Below are 16,136 nucleotides of genomic sequence, written 5' to 3'. Positions count from 1 at the left end.
GAGGAGCGTCGCTGGCAGGGACGGGAGAGCGCGACGTGGCCGCGCCGATCCGGGGCAGCTGCGAAAGGCTCCGCTGTCTTCCCTGCGCGTACTAGGAGGATAATCTTGTTGAGGGGTAAAGCCTTGCAAATTTTGTCTTGAACAGGAACTAAGGAAAAGGACCAGCTAAAATCCTTGGGAAGCTGGAGAAACAGCTGGTGGAAAAAGACAGATGTGGTTAATGGATTTCCCCTGAAATTCTTAGAGGAACTTGTCTCTGCCCTGACTTATCCAGGAGAAAAATCATACTGTGCAGGTGAATAAGGCAAAACCAGCCTTCAGAAACCCTCTGTTCTGGCCACAGCGAGATCAGCTGCCTTGAAAAAGCCGGGGCAGAGCAGGAGGCGGTTCTGGCTTGCTGTGAGAAAGCGCATTTCAACGCTCCCTTACTAGTGCGAAGGAAGCGGAGCGGTGCCTGTCGGGGCAGCCAGATGCTCTTCACCCGCGCGCTGGCGGCTGCCGCGGGAGGTGCTCGGAGCCTTGGCGGGGTCTCGGCTCTGAAGCGCGCGGGGGGCCCGGCCACCGCCGCAGACGCGGCCCTTGCCTGGACCAGCTGGCGCTCGCGAAGATTAAGGAACAGACTCGAAGTTGCCGTGGCAAGGCGTGAGTTTAGATCCCTGAATATGAAAGTAGTAGAGCTGGGAGCAAATATTAACGGTGGGGCTCTGCCCTTCGTTGCTTGTCAGAGCTTCTCCAGGGCTTCCCTCGGGGACCCGCAGCAGGAGGGTGATCCAGCGAGGCTCCGCTGCGCGGAGCGCGGCTGCCCCTTTGGCTGCTTTCCTGGTGAACCTGGGAAGCTGGTGAGGAGAATCCTAGAATCCGTGGGTGGGAAGGGACCGCTGAAGGCCATCTAGTCCGACCCCCTGCAGCGAGCAGGGACATTCTCAACTCGACCAGGCTGCTCGGAGCCCCGTCCAGCCTGCCCTGGGCTGTTCCCAGGGGTGGCAGTTGACCCAGGAGATCTCGTCGACCCTTTCCATCCCTTCTTTGAGAAAGGGAGGAGTTGCAGCAGCTCTTTTTCTTAAGCTGGACATCCTTGCTGCTGCTCCTCCGCTTCCTCCCGGGGTGTTTTCCGGCGGGAAGGCCGCTCCAGGACACGTTACCACATGTGCCCATGGAAAACCCTCCCTTTGGCCCTCTTCAGCCTGGGTGGACCTGGGGGCAGGCCGGCGGCATCGCCCGTACCTGCGCCCCGTCTCTTCCCTACCAGCCCACGCCACGTCCCCAGGGCGCGCGCTGACCTTGCGTCCCCCTGACCCAGCCGACGGCTGCATCTCTCCTCTTCGGGGCTGGTGCCGACGGCTTGCGGCTGAATCCGGAGGGACTGGCCCCGCCTCGCTCCGGAGGACGCGGCGAGGAGCTTTCACCTTCCCCGAGCCGCGGCCAGCGGAGAGACGCGGTGTCTGCCGTTGCTTCCAGCCTGAGGAAACGCGTTTTCGCTTCCTCCACGCTGATGGCAGCTTCGCCCGAGTCGAACGCCGGCTTTGCCGGGCAGCTGCGGAGCGGGGAGCGGACGCGGAGCGTCTCCCCGCGGGCGCCGGGCGGTTCGACGCGGTACCGCTCCTCCCCGAGCAGGTCGGTCGAAGGGGCGCGCGTCCGCCCGCAGCGCTCTCCGCGTCCCCCGGCCCACGGGGCAGGACCGCGGGCCTTCCCGCTCGGAGGGGGCCGCTCCTGCGCAGGGTAGGACGGAGGAACCCCCGCCGTGCCCCGCGGGGGCGCGGGCCGCGCTCGGCGGGGGCAGCGCCGGGGCGCCTGGAGCCGCGCCCGCGGCGGGAGAGCGCGGGCTGGCGAGGAAGGGCTGGGGCTGGGGGCGGCTCGTGGCGCGGGGAGGGGTCGGGAAAGGCTCCGGGGCAGCAGAGACGCAGGGTCGCGCCGGGAGCGGATCCGGGAGCCGCCGGCGAGCGGTGGCAGGCGGGTCCGGGGCCCGGGGCGATACCCGTCTGCACCCGCCTCGCTCGCGCGTCCGCCACCCCGGGTTTGCGACGCGGGACGCGGCGCCGTCCTGCGCCTGCCGCGTTCGGGGGGGAGCGAGAGGGCGCGCGGAGGGGCCGTGCCCCTGGCTGAAGGCCGCGGCGGGGGCTGCCCGCCGCCTTGCCCGCGGCGCGGGGCGGCGGGAGCCGCGCCGGCTCCGGAAACCTCGGCGGGGCGACGGACGGCCCGAGCCTTCGCCGCCGCCGCCTCGAGGGCTCGGAGCCGGCTCGTGCGTCTCCTCGCAGGGCCACGCAGCCGCGCGGCGGGCGCCAGGGCGCGGTCGCGCCCCCGGGCCCGCCCAAGCCGGCGCGGCCCCGGCGCGTGGCGGAGCTCAGCCCGGGGGAGGACGGGCGCTTTCTTGCGTCACGGCGGGTGACGGGGTCGGCGTGGTGACGCGCTGCTCCCCCCGCACCCGGGCTGCAGAGGGGCAGGCGGCGCCCGGGGCCGGACGTCGGCGGCGCGCCCGCGGCGGGGCGGAGGGCTCGCGGGAAGGGAGCGGGACGAGCGTGCCACAGCCGAAGCCCGGCCCCGTTCCCGCGGGACGGGTCGGCGCCGGCTGGGGACAGCGGGCTGGAGAGCCGCCCTCCGCCGGGGCCGCCGCCGCATCGCTCGGCGGCTTTGCCATGATAAACCGTCGGCCGCTGTTTTTTCTCTCGGTTCCTCCTTCCCCGGGGCGCAGGGCAGCCCCAGGACCTCGGTGCTCCCCGCTCCGGGCAATGAGCTCATCTGGGTAAACACCTGCGTCAAGAGTTACTTTTTATGGTTATTATTTTAAGCGGGGGTGGGGAAGCGGTTCCCTTCCTTCTTTCTCAGCCGGGTAACTTCCGTCCTCCCCCGCGCAGGAGCCCCACGGCAGCCGCCTCCGCCTGCACGGCCAGAGTTCGCCTCGGCCCCAGACCAAAGGCAAGATCTGACCCCCTCGCTTTCCGCACCCCTTCTGGGTTTGTTTGTTTTTAACTTCCCGGAGGGCAGGAAAGGGACTTTTCTCACGATTCGGTCTCGGGCGCTGCCCGGCGTGAGGAAACCAAGCCAACCGCGAGAGCTGCCCGCAGCCAGCTGCGCTCGGGGAAGGGTTTTGGGGGCTGCCAGCCTGGGCTGGCGCGCTCTTGCCGCTCTCGTGCCAGCCCGGCTGGACCCCAACCCCGCTGGGAGAGCCCCCCGCGCCGTGCGCCTGCCCCTCCTGTACCGTCCCGGCGCTGAGCGCTGCCAGGCGCCAGCTGCAGCCCCCTCTTGCCGGGTGCCGATCACACGCGTATGGATTTTCATTACATACTTTAATATGTGTTTATCTATACATGTGTCTTTACATTTGTATACACCAATGAAATAAAAAGCTCCTAGCCCAGCCAGCCAGTAACCGAAGCTGAGCTAGAGAGGAGGAGCGAGGAGGAAGCAGCGGGGTGCAGGGAGCTGGGAGACGGGGAGCCGCTGGGGCCGCGGAAGAGTAGCGTCACAGAGTCGCGTTGGGAGGAAGAGGAGGCCAGAAGAGGCGGGTGGCTGTGTTGTATTGGGAGAAACTGGTGAGAGCCTGTCACGGGGAGGGCAGCAGAAGGGGAAGGGGGGCGGAAGTTGGAGAAGTGCTGAAGCCGACGAGTCGGTGAGGTTTGGCGAGCTGGAGGAGCAAGGGAAGCTGCGAAGGGGAGAATGAGCCTGGGTGGAGGAGACCCGCCCCGGCGCTGGGAGGAAGGCTGCGATGGAGGAACACCGCTGGCGGTGAGCGGGGGGGCTGGGAGGAGCGGAGGCTCTAGGGACGTACCGAGGCCGGAGGCCAGCGAGCGGCCAGCTTTGCCGAGGAGCGGCGTGTCGCGGGAGGGTTACAGAGAAGGAAGCAGTTCGCAGCCCCCGCTGCCAGCTGGCGTCCGCCACGGCCACGCTCAGCCTGCCCCGGCGGCGTCCGCTCAGCCCTCGGAGCTGACTCTGTTGCTGTCCCGCAGCTCGGACCGGTACGGATGGCTGACGGCAAAGAGGACCCCGCCGTGTTCACCTCCGCTTCTCTGCCCACCGACCCGCGGCTGCTGGCTACGGTGACTAACGCTTACCTGGGCACCCGCGTGTACCGGGACATCCTCCACGTCAACGGCGTGTACAACGGGGCGGTGGGAGACACGCACCGTGCCGACGTCCCCAGCCCCGTCAACGTTAGGATGAGGGTGCCCGGTGCAGACAGCCTGGCTGAGACCTTCACCTTGAACGCTCGGACAGGTAAGGAGCGGAGCACAGGCAGGCACCTCCCTGGGCTGCTGCCTCCTTTCAGATCTCCGTCTGGGGCGCCCGTCGCTCTTTCCCCCGACCGCCGCTCGCCCTCTTCTAGAAGGTCAAAGTCTCTTGTCCCGTGTTGTCTCTTCCACAAGGCTGCGTCTTCTCCCCGTTCGCCTGCGGGGTGTTGTTCCTCTCAAGTGGTGGTGGTGTTACAGCGAGTGGAAAATTCCCCTTTCTTGTGAGAGTAAGAGTGATTTTCAGGCTGTATCTCAGTCCCTGCTGGAGCCTGGCTTAGCAAACACTGTTTAACCATGAAGCCTGATAAAATGTCTTATAGCACAAATCATTCCTCAGATTCAGCATGTTAACAGCGTCGTCCAGGCAAAAGCTGCGTTTGGCTTTGGACCTGGGAAAGGCGGTTCCTTTGCCAGTAGGAACCAGTAGACAGGGCAGAAATGGGAGTCTGGGGCAGCCAACCGCACAGCGGGACCCGATGGTTCGAAAGGCTGATGGCTTTCGTTGTGCTTACAGGAACCTTCAGCCACGTGCTCCAGTCAGCCGAGTATACAGCCACCCAGCAGATCTATGCTCACCATTCCCTCGTCCACTTGATGGCCTTCAGCATCACCATCCGACGATCGGCACCCACCACGCAACCCATCGTGGTCCACCTCCAGACTCCTTTTGTGCCGAAGAGCCGGGACTTGGACCTGCACCAAGGACCAGACTTCCAGGGAGCGCAGTGAGTCGGAGCACAGGGAGACCTTGCCCTGAACACATCCTTCATGGGCTGTTGCACGCTGGCCTGCTCTGCTGTTAGGAAATAAATTACGAAAGTAAGACTAGAGCCAGACCGAAATCGTAAGTCGCATGGAAGCTTGTGCAAATCTGCTCCTTCCTTGGTACCCTCCAAGGGTACCTTGGCACGAGCCTCTCGGTGGAGAGCATCCTCCTCCTTTCGGAACGGCTACCCAGACCCTTCCTGGCAGGTGTATAGAAAAACCCCAAATTAAGTATAGAAACATTAGTTGCGACTCCAGAATCGTTACTGACGCTGACACGTCAGCGAAGGCCGCAGGGGCTAGGTGTGATTGCAAAGGCATGAGTTTGGGAAAGGGAGCGAGGCTGGAGGGGACGACCTCTAAGCGTGGCTCGCTGGGACTGGGGACCAGCTTAACAAATTCCGGTCTCCTTCGGGGCTGGCATGGCAGCTGAGCTGAAGCGTGGGGACAAGGGAGCTCCCATCCGAGGTGGGAACGGGAGCCGGGTACTCAGCCGCTGGGGGGTCCGCTGGGCGTGGTGGGGGTGCACGGAGTCCCTGCTCCGCTCTCCCTTTCCCCCTTGCTTGCTGTCTCCCGCAGCTACATCTCCGGGAAGACGCTGGTCCCCGAGGTGGAGGGGGGACCCCGTCCCACAGTTCACATGCTCTGGACTCCCGTGCCGCAAGCCTTGATGTTGCACGGGGAGGAGCGGGAGCGATCCTGGGAGTTCCTGACAGCCGTGGCCGAGAGCGAAGAGGAGGCGAAGAGGAGCTACGGCGAAGGGCTGGCCCTCGTGGCCGCCGGCTGCCTGCACTCCTCCCACGCCCTCGAATGGGCCGCGCTGTGGCGGGGCTGCTGCGCAGACCTGGACGGACCCCCGCCCCTGAGGCAGGCCCTCTGCGCGTGCCTGTACTACCTGCTGAGCGCCGTGCCGCCCCGGGGGAGCCCGGCCTTCCGCTTCCACGGCATCAGCCCTGGCGGCTTGTCCAACGGCACCCAGGGCGAGGACTACTGGGGGCATGTCTTCTGGGACCAGGTGCGCGGAGCCCGCGCCAGCTCGTAACGCGAGGGCTGCGCGCGGCGGCCGGGGCGGAGGCGGCTGGGCAGGAGGCCGCGGGGAGGCCTCCTTCCTGCCCCCAGGCAGGGGTACCTTGGCACCTCTTGTTGGAGAGCATCCTCCTCCTTCCGGAAGGGCTGCCCAGGCCCCGCTCGGTCCCCGCAGTTACTCGCCTGGGCCGGCCTCTAACGCCGCAGCGAAGTGCCCGCGCTGGAGCTGGGCGCGTGCCTGGGGCGTCCGTGGCCGGCGGGGCGGGGGGCCGGCCGAGCCGCCGGCGCAGGGCAGCCCCTTCCCCGAGCTGAGGTCAGGTAGCTCGGGCCGCTCACCCGAGGGAGCCTCGTGGCCGGCTCAGAGCACAGCCGCCAGCTTTTAGCTGTTCAAAACGAAGCGAGTTGAGCCCTGCCCCTCTCCTCCCCGCTTCCACGGCGCCGGCGAGCCCTGCCGTGCCTGAGCCACTGACAAAGCCGAAGCGTTTTCCGCGAGGGCGCATTCGGCTCTTCAGCGCCGGTCTGGCCTGTGCTCAGTAAGCCAGCTGGGCCGGGCGGCTTCGCCCCAGCCGGAGGCGTAGATCGGCTCTCGGAGCAGCCGCGCCACGTGGGCGCACAGCTCTGCGGCCGGCGGCGGTCGCACGGCGGGACCAGGAGACGCTGCTGGACGGCGATGGGGCTCCCGCGCCAGAGCGGTCTGGTCTTTCGGCGGGCAAGGCTTTTAGGTCCCGTGGGCCTTGGCGACGCGTGCGGTTTTGACCCTCTCCGGACCCTCTGGCTTTGGAGGACTCCTGCCTCCCTTCTCTTGCATGATCTCCTGCTGGGACCGTCCTAGTGAGATAGCAGAGAGTAGCAGGCATGGGCAGAAACAGTCCCTTGTGGATTTAGCCCTTCTAACGAGCCCCCAGGACAGCACCTTTAAGCAGGAGCAAAATCACAGGCAGAGCATTTGGGATGGGGGTGAACTTGAAGGGAGAAGCTGGTGGGAGCATTTGGGTGCCCCACCGGGCAGTCCCACCATCTTGCCCTGCTTGGATGCTTCCAGGACACCTGGATGTTCCCGAACATTCTGCTGTTTTATCCTGAAGCTGCCCGAGCCATGCTGGAGTACCGGATTCGCACGCTGGAAGGAGCCTTACGCAACGCGCAGGAGCAAGGCTACCAGGTGGGGACAGAGGCGCTGGGCGCTGCCGCCCGGCCACCGGCACCCGGGAGGGCAGTCGGGCTTTGCTCTTCCTCTCTGGCTCTAGTTTCGGCCAAGGGCCGTGAGCACGGCGCTGCCCGCAGCTGGCAGACTGGGGAGGGCGTCTCAAGACGTCGTGCTCGGCTGCCTCATGGATGGCTTCTCCCGGCAGGGTGCCAAGTTCCCGTGGGAGAGTGCAGCCACTGGCCGGGAAGTCTGCCCTGAGGAGGTCTACGGAGCCCAAGAAATCCACGTCACTGGGGACGTTTTGATGGCCTTTGAGCAGTATTACTGCACCACGCAGGTAAAGGCAAGCGTGTGCCACCTGGGTGGCCCGGTGGCAAGGCTTGCAGGGCATCTGGAGACTGTCACTGTCCCTTCCCAGAGAAACTCCGCTGTTGTCTGCTCCTGTCAGAATTGCCGGTGGCACCCCAGGGTCCCTTCTTCAGCCTTGCCTCCTCTGTCCTTGCTCCTCGTGGGTGCCTCAGCATCCTGTTGGCTCAGTCCAGGCCGGTCGCCCGACCTTTTCTCCTGCTACGTCCATCTCCTGGGAGCTCCTGTCCTCCTGCTGAGGAGGAGTTTGTGTCTGGTTAAGTCTCCCTCAAGTCCCTGTTCTTCTCTGGCTTTGGCTCCCTCCAGGACCAGAAGCTGTTCAGGGAGGATGGAGGCTGGAAGCTGGTGGGTGCCGTGGCCGAGTACTGGTGCAGCAGGATGGTGTGGAGTGAGGAGGAGCAATGCTACCACATCAAAGGTACCTTGGCAACTGCCAGACCTGCTTGTAGGGCTCGGAGCCCCTCCGGTGACCTGGGTGGGAGTGCACGGGCGCTCGACTCCTGTCCTCTGGCATATCTCGCAGATAACGTTTGTGTCTGTGCGAACACGGGACAAGATGCTCAGCTCCCTGCCAGTGCCACAGCATCAGCTGCTTTTCCTCTCAGCCCCTTGGCACTCCCAGGACACCTCCAAATGCCTCCTTCCAGGGTGGCACCCGCTGACGCCACAAGCACGGCGCCTTCCGCTCTGCTGCCGTGACTTAGGGAAAACAGAGCGCGTGGGCTTCAGAGAGGAAGGGCTTTTCTTTCCAAGTCTTTACTGAGAGACCCGAGTTTAAATCCCCCAGGAACCTGCAGGAGTTTAACCCCTTCAAAGCTGCTGGTGCTGGACAAGTACAACCGCAGGTCCGCCTGGCAGGGCGCAGGGCCTCTCCGCAGGCAATCCTGCTGCAGCGCGTTATGTTAACGAGCGCAGGTCACCACGGACAGGTTGCTTCTGAAAGGGGATGCTGAGGAAGGAAACGAGAGGCGAAGGGGAGGTGCTGTGGGAGGAGGGTCCGGAGGGGAAGGCTGGGTTAGAGCGAAGGAGCCTCGATGAATCTGGGGTGATCGGAGCTAGAAGGGCCCCTGGGGTTGCTGCAGGCTGGCTCTTGGTGCGAAGATCCTCGGAGACAGCCCCAGTGCCCCCGCAGGGGTCACGTATTTCAATGTCTGTTTTCACGTTTCGCTTGGGAAGCAGCCGTCCCCCTTCCTGGGGACAATCTGCACGAACGGAGCAAAGGAAGCAGCTGAGCTTGTAGCGAGGGAAAGATTTAATGGCTTGGTGGAATGACTTGAGAGGATTAACAACTCGAAGGTCACCTCGCCTGTGAAGTGAGGGAGATGCCCTCAGGTTGGGCTATCTGCTGCCTGCCAGCCAAAGCTGTAAGCCAGGTTGTTTCTCCTTCAGAACGAGCACCACTGACGTTCTCCTGTACCGAACGTGGCAGCGAGATGCCTGCGGCATCCTGCCAGAAGCAGAGGGGCAGCACCTCGCCGCGTGGGCAGGCATCGCTGCAACGGGAGGGGGTCCCTGTCTTGTGCCCCTTCCCTGAGGAGGGGCACCAAGCCACGCCAAACTCGAGTGTGCTGCGGTGTGAAGTCTCCCCTTCCTCTTCCTCCAGGTGTCATGCCCCCCGATGAGTATCACCACCAGGTTGATAACTCCGCTTACACCAACGCCGTGGCCCGGCGCAGGTAACGTGCGTGCCGTGTCGAAGCACCGGCCCATCTCCCTTCTTTCCTGCCTGGCGGTCTGGCGGGGCAGGACGCAGCAGGGCTCCCACCTTTCCCCTCTCCACATACCTCTACCCGAGCTGGTCTCCTTTGCCTGCCCTTGCAGGCGGCAGAGAGAAGCAGCTGGGCCCATGGCGGTTCCTCTGCCGTGTTTCACCACGAGACCGAGCGGGGTTTCCCTTCACAGGAGGGTTTCCCTCCCTGCCTTCTGTGAGATGTCTGTACAATTAGCCAGCTGGAGACATCTGAAGCCAGCGGAATGGACTCTCAATGCCAGCGATGAAAGCTGTTACCTCAAGCTTAAACTTTGACCCGTGTCCTTTCAGAGTAGCTGTTTCTTTCCAGTTACGGCTCAGTTACTTCTTTCTGTTCACTTTCTTCTCTTCCCCTCTCCGGGGGGGTCACAGGCACCCGCGCTGGACACAAAGCATTGTTCCTCACTTCTTTTCAGCTTAAAGTTTGCAGCTGATGTTGCTCGGGACTTCTTGATCCCTGTGCCAGAGGAGTGGGTGGACTGTGCCAAGAAAGTCAAAGTGCCCTTTGATGCGGAGAAGAAATACCATCCCGAGTACGACGGTTACAGCCCAGGTGAGCGGAGAGGCAGCAGTAGACCTTTGAGTTGGCCACTGCTCTTTGTCAGCCTGCAGGAAGTGGGGACTCTGCCTGGTTCCACCCCGGGAACAGCGGCCGAATGGTTGGCCGAAGTAAAGATCTCCAGCGTTGCTCTCCAAGTGCAGCATTTGGGTTGCCGGTGTGCAGAGCCTGGCGCGAAGATGTGTTTTCTGCCTCTTGGTGGATCGTTTCTCATTAGTGGGCTCGCAAAATTAGGACATTTGGGAACACAGGGAGTAGGAAGAGACTTTTAGCACTGGGCTGCAAATGACATGGCTGCTGACAGTTAGGTCCATCTTTCCAAGGTCGAGCGCCATGCGTTGCACTTCCAGCAGCCCCTGGCCCTCCGGGGGCGAAGGGGCCGGGCGCAGTTTGGTGCCCCGTGTCTCGCAGTTAGGGACAGGGCCATCTGGGCGCGTGGGACGGAGGGAGCTATTGCTTTGCGCCTCAAGTTTAGGAGACGCCGGCCTGGGTGCCGTCACGTTAGGGCTGCGCCAGCGTCCTGCCTCGACACAGCTTCCAGCGGACGCAGCGCCGAGCACGGCGCGTGAGCTGCCGTTCTGCTCTGCCTTTAGCAAGGCAGCGGCGAGTTGTCCTCCCTGCAGTTCCACTACCTTCCCCCGTCGATGTGGTGGCGTTTGGTGTTCCGAGCTCATGAGTCTGTGTGAGTCAGGTTTGTTCCCCGTGGGAGTAAACAGACAATCCTCCCGCCAGCTCTTCCCAGCTGGCGCGCGTGGTCTGACCCGCGCCTTTCCCAGGTGAGCCCGTGAAACAAGCTGACGTCGTCTTGCTTGGATTCCCGCTGATGCACCCCATGAGCTCTGAAGTCCGGAGAAACGACCTGGAGATGTATGAGCCCGTCACGGAGCCGAATGGGCCGGCCATGACCTGGGTACGGAGAGGGGCAAAGCCAAAGGTGGGGTTCATCCACGAGGTGGGTGTTTCCGTCCCAGTTAGTCGCTGCCAGCCTCACCGGCAGGCACGATTTGCCAGACCCGCTTTGAGGTCTGAGGGTCAGCGTGGAGCTGGAGACGTGCGCCGGAGCTGCCGCGCTGGGTCGGAAGGGTGCCGGCCGTGGCGTCACTCTGGAGCTTTGGCTGTGTTGCCACCCCTGGGGGAGAGAGCCGCGGGTGAAGGGCCGTTCTCCCCCGCAGAGCATGTTCGCGGTGGGCTGGCTGGAGCTGAGGGAGGTGCAGAGAGCCCAGAGCCAGCTGAAGAAGTGTTTCGGCCACATCACCGAGCCGTTCAAGGTGAGCCGCGCGGCGAGGGCGCTCCCCCGCGACGAACGCCTCCTGTCTCTCTCTCGCCTGTTCCCTCGTAGGTCATGTCACGCCGAGAGACGTCACCTGGAGCGGCGGCCGTGCTGGCCGCGCGCGCGCTCGCCAGATCCTGGCTGTGCGCAGCTGCCTGGTTGCGCGGGCCGTCTCTTCTCCGCACGCTTCTCGGAGCCTTTCGCGGCGCCTGCTTCCCGCCAGGCACGCGCAGGCGCGGGTCACGCCGCGCTGACCCCAGGCTGCTTCTGCCTGCCAGCCGTGGGAAGGGGAGCGGCGACGGCCGTGTTTAGGGACGCCTCAGAGCCCACCCACCGTCTCGTGCCAGGACGGGCGGCAGGGCACGGTCACTGCCACACCCCAGATACGTGACGGTGACGATGACAAGCGTATTCAAACTCACGAAACTGTACGAAAAGTCCCGATGCAACTGCTGAATCATTTCTTTCTCTTGCTGGAGCAGATCTGGGTGGAGAATTCCGATGGGTCAGGAGCTGTGAACTTCCTGACAGGGATGGGTGGATTCTTGCAAGCTGTCCTCTTTGGCTACACAGGGTTCAGGTGAGACCTGTGTTATGTCACATTTAATTTCTAAGCAGCTACGTGTCGCTTGAAACCTTCCTGTTTAGCTGGAGCAATGTGCTTTTACTCGTGAAAAAGAGAGGAACTTGCAGCATCCAGAATATCCTCCAAAGCTCGCAGCAGGTAACAAGCCAACGGGAGCGTTAATGATGCCAGATGAACTGTCGATACTGGGGACAGTTAGTCACTGGTGGAGAACAGGGTGGAGTTACCAGAAATTGTAAGCTTTGGCCCGTTTCTCCTCCAGCTACGTCAGTGTTGAAAGCCATTGTCTTCAAAAGGGGTCAAAGCCAGGCCAACACTGAGCTCCTCTACACTGGTTGACACCCTCGGTGAAGAGGGACATCTCTGTATGATCTCAGGGTTGTGGCTAGCCTGTATCATGTTGACGTCTGCGTACCAAAACGCACCCAGACCTGCCCACTCCATAGGTGGCTGTAACTTTGGTTTCTTCACGAAGCATGGATGAAGCTTAGAGACTACGATCCACCCATTACGTTGGCCTTTTGGTTACCTAATTGAAGGGAAAGTCCATGCAACCGCCTCGCAGGCAGATACGAGACTGCTGCTTATTATACACTGTGGCCGTTCTAAGGGGACCTGTGTAACTGGAGACCCCAGTCCTCCACCACCACACTGAGCCTATTCCCACTTTGAAGACTGGGAACAGATTCGGACCGGGTAAGAGACTCTGTCCAGGTCACTTGATGAGTTAGTTTGGGAAGCTCAGTGTCGTTCCCTAAGTCTGTCCTCTGGCTTAGCTATAACCTCACCCTGTCTCCTCAGGACGTGGTGTGGAAAGACCTTCTGTAGCCCCTCTGAAGCAATCCACCATCTGCGCACGTGTGGCTCTGCAAGCCTCTGTGGAGGAGGCTGGCATCGCCACAGCGTTAAAATAGCTTAGAAAAAACATTACGCTGTTCATATAATTTCAAAGCTGTGTCTCGTATCCAAAGCAGCCCGGTGGTTTCAACCCTGAGGCAACAGTCTCTGGAGCATATTCTTAGTTTAATTGAGGATGGATCAAGCTGACAAGCCTTCTGATTTCCAGCGAAACCTTCTAGCACTAACTATGTGTTTTTACTCTCTGTGTGTGGCCAAAAGCTGCTGAGAAACCCACCAGTTTCTTGGTGGAGCTGGGTGTGAGCTGCCGTATTCCCAGCTGAAAACCTTAATCTCAGTTTTTGTGAGGCTCGAAGGTCTTCAGATGCTCTGAAGAGCCTGTCAGGTTGGTCCTGTCTTGGCACAAGCTCAAGCCACAGACTTTGGGGCTCCAGCCAAATTTCCACAGATGTCGAGATGACATTTATGCAGCCCTCAAGGCCACGCTCTTGCCTTGCCCATTGTAAGCCACAGACCCTGACTGGCGTGTTGGCCTGCCACAGAGGCTCTCCAGTCTCTTGAGCCTCTCTTGAGTCCACTCCAGTTCATTGAGCCCTCTCAACAGACTGGAGATGGTGGTCAAGAGCTCTTATGTTTCAAGATTTGAGTAGGAGATAACAGTGGCCATTGTCTTTTCTCACTCAAAGCCAAAACACACAAATGGGCTCCGTTTGACTTTGGGTAAGGGCTTGGAGAAAGGATTCAAGCTGTTTGCTTGATATTTTTTTTTATCTTTGGGTGAAGGAGGACATACAGCAGTGCTGAGTTTAAAGCCCTTCAAACTGGCGGGAGTGGGAGCTGAGGGGGGTTTCTGAAGGTCACCTTGCCAACCCACTTCGGTCACAGCCCAGCGGGAAAGTGAAAACCGAGCTGTGAGGATGCATCTTTGTTGAGATGGCGAATCACAGGGAAGGGCAGTGCCTAGTGGTCAGGCTTGTCGTGGTTTAACTGAGCATCACTTCCAGGAGCATCTCCACCAGGCGTGAGGTGAGCTCCCACCATGTCCTCACCAGTGTCGCGTTCAGAGCGACGGCAGGGGAGAACAGACCCCTGCTGCTCGGTATTCTGGCTGGAGCTGAACCTGCATCCTAAAAATCCCAGCTACAGCCGTCTCCTGAGCCCCTCACGCAGCTGGGGTTTCGTTCCAGCCTGTGGCCCAGAGCCTGCGCCCGTAGGTTCCTGTGACCGGATTTCAACGGCGATTGCTGCCTGGGGTCCGTGGCCAACTCTGCCCGTTCCTGTGTCGTTGCCCTCCTGTCTCGGAGCAGGGTGCTCCCGAAGTTTTGCCAGCATAGCTGCTGCTGAAGCCGACCCACTGAACCAGAGTGGGGAACTGAGTTGCCCTGGAAGAAAAAAAATATTTTTTTTCTCTTTTTTTAATAATTAAAAAAAAAATCTGACCTAATGGAAACCACAGACCCCAGCTGAGGAACTGGAAGGGGGACAGGAACGCCTTAGGGTGCCGGGCTATGAAATCACGGCCCGAGTAGCTCTTCCCCAGATGCATCATCGGTGTGTTCGGGATTTGGGGATACACCAAGGACCGTTTCTGCCCGCAGGTGCCCAGAGTAGCGGGAGGGGCCTCTGGGGTGTAGGGGCTGTTCTGCCTGGGGAGGTGGCCCACCCCGCAAAGCTGCTTTCCTTGGTGGCCACCCTTTGCTCCCGCTGCTGACGTGCTCCTGCCTCTCCAGGATCACGAGGACCGGCCTCCGCTTCAACCCTGCCTTTCCCGATGACATCAACGGGTTGAAAGTCAACGGTGTCTCCTACTTCGGCAACAAACTGAAGTTCTCCATCACCAAAGAAGAGATCCGGATCGAAGTGACCGAGTCCCCCCGGGACCCTCCGGTGCCCTCCCTGGAAGCCGTGCTGGAGGAGTCGGGGCAGCGGTTTCCCCTGCGTGAAGGTACGGTCTCGCCGCCTGCGTCTGCTTCCCAAGATAAGGGCAACCTGGGGAGGAACCGTTCCCCTATCTCACGTGGCCTGGGTGCTGCTGTTTTTTGTAGGGCAGAGCGTCTCTTTCCCCGTGGCCGCCGGCTGGATCCAGAGGTTGTCCACCGGGACATTTTAAGCCTCGGCTGAGCCGGGTTTTACCCACCGAAGCAGTGGAAACAAGTTGAAGGGCAGATGGTGGCGCAGGGGGACGGTGAAGGTGGGGGTCCCGGCCTGTGCCCTAAACCCTTTGCCCCCGTGGGCCTGTGCGTGCCGTCTCGGTGGCCCCGGGGAGGGGTGGGGGAGCTCCCACCGCGGCCGGGGTGGCAGCAGCTCCCCGGGCGGTGCTGAGCGCCCTCGCCGACGCCGGCGGGCGCCGCGTCCCCCGCCGCCCGTCCGCCTGCCTTCAGCCCCTCTCGCTTAGCAGGGGAGACGAAATGAAGCCTGAAAGCGACTGTTCTACGCGAGGTTTTTAAACACCCGAGACTTGCCGGTGCTTTAAACGTCTGCGTTTGTACGGGCGGCCCTGTAGCCCGTAAGCCCATATTTAGTCCCGCCGGCACATGCCTGACTCCCAGCTCCGCCAGCACGTCCTGGCTTGGTCCTCACCTTCTCCAGCCGCCCACGTCGCTCCGGGGCTGCGAAGGGCTGCGGAGGCTCAGCCGCCGCCGCTTCGCCAGCCAGCAAAACGCGGGGCCGGCTGCTCGGCCGCAGCCGCCTGCGGGGCCCCCACGTGCCGAGCGGCCAGGGACCCCCCAGTCCTGCTGGCCCCCGTGGTGGGAAGCTCGGCAAAGGCGGCGGTGGGGCAGCAGGCAGCACGGACGGAAGTCGGGCTGGCGCTGAACGTTGTTTCGGCGTTGATAGTAGTCGCAAAATGCACAGCCGAAGGCATTTTAGTCCCGTCTGGGCAGCACACGGCTCCTTTTCCTTTGGGTTATCTGGCTGCTGCATCCCTACCGCGTTTTTAAGCCCTTTTCTACGTTTTCACCTCTCTTCTCAGGCAGCCTGGGAGTTAAAGCCCTTCTAACCGGGCGTTTGAAGGGCCGGAGGAAGCCCAGGCATCCGTTACCGTTAACGTTACGTCCGGTGAGGACAACAGCCGCGTTTTCCCGGGGTCTGAGCCCAGTCCTGCTCCCGCTGAGTAGCCTCAGGGCGAGCGAAGGCGCGCTGCGCGCGGGCTTAGGGCAGCTTCCGTGTCCCCGAGGGAGAGAAGGGGGAGGGCTGTGCCCGTGCGGACGGGGGGCTCGGTACCCCCCAGCCCCTCAGCGCGTCCCCCCCCCCCCGGGCTGGTGTCGGCGCCGGTTTCCCAGCCCCACGCCTCTGCTGGAGCAGCCGTGGCTCGACGCCCCGCCGGCGTCCGCCCGCTCCGAGCAAGCCCCGGGATCTGGCCAAACCCGCCGGCGTTTTTTATAAAAAGCCCTGCGGCTTGCGGGAACGCTTAGGGCGGAGGCGAAGGGACTCCCCCGCCTTCTAATTACCCCGGCCCTCCCTCAGGCCTCCTCGGAAGTCGCCAACCCCTAATTAGCAGAGTTCTCGGCAGCGGGGCAAGACAGACGGACCCCTCCGCCCCCCCGCCCCCAGAACAGCCCTGCGGGCTGCGTCTGCACTTGGG

At 62.4% G+C, this 16,136-nt stretch overlaps 1 protein-coding gene across 1 annotated transcript; it reads left to right on the top strand.

Moving 5' to 3' along the window:
• Positions 1–3,892: 3,892 nt before the first annotated feature.
• On the top strand, positions 3,893–14,663 carry PGGHG (protein-glucosylgalactosylhydroxylysine glucosidase; the record flags this gene model as incomplete). Its single annotated transcript, XM_082000419.1, has 13 exons — positions 3,893–4,212; positions 4,741–4,951; positions 5,571–6,006; positions 7,060–7,179; positions 7,370–7,501; positions 7,837–7,948; positions 9,134–9,206; positions 9,697–9,833; positions 10,616–10,749; positions 11,012–11,107; positions 11,592–11,689; positions 14,284–14,498; positions 14,599–14,663. The coding sequence occupies exons 1-13, from the start codon at positions 3,960–3,962 to the stop codon at positions 14,661–14,663; spliced, it is 2,082 nt and encodes a 693-aa protein (XP_081856545.1). The 5' UTR covers positions 3,893–3,959.
• Between the last annotated feature and the right edge of the window lie 1,473 nt (positions 14,664–16,136).

This window comes from Phaethon aethereus (assembly GCF_964289735.1).
Source record: "Phaethon aethereus genome assembly, chromosome: 5".
Taxonomy (NCBI): domain Eukaryota; kingdom Metazoa; phylum Chordata; class Aves; order Phaethontiformes; family Phaethontidae; genus Phaethon; species Phaethon aethereus.
This window is presented reverse-complemented; position numbering and strand designations above follow the sequence as displayed.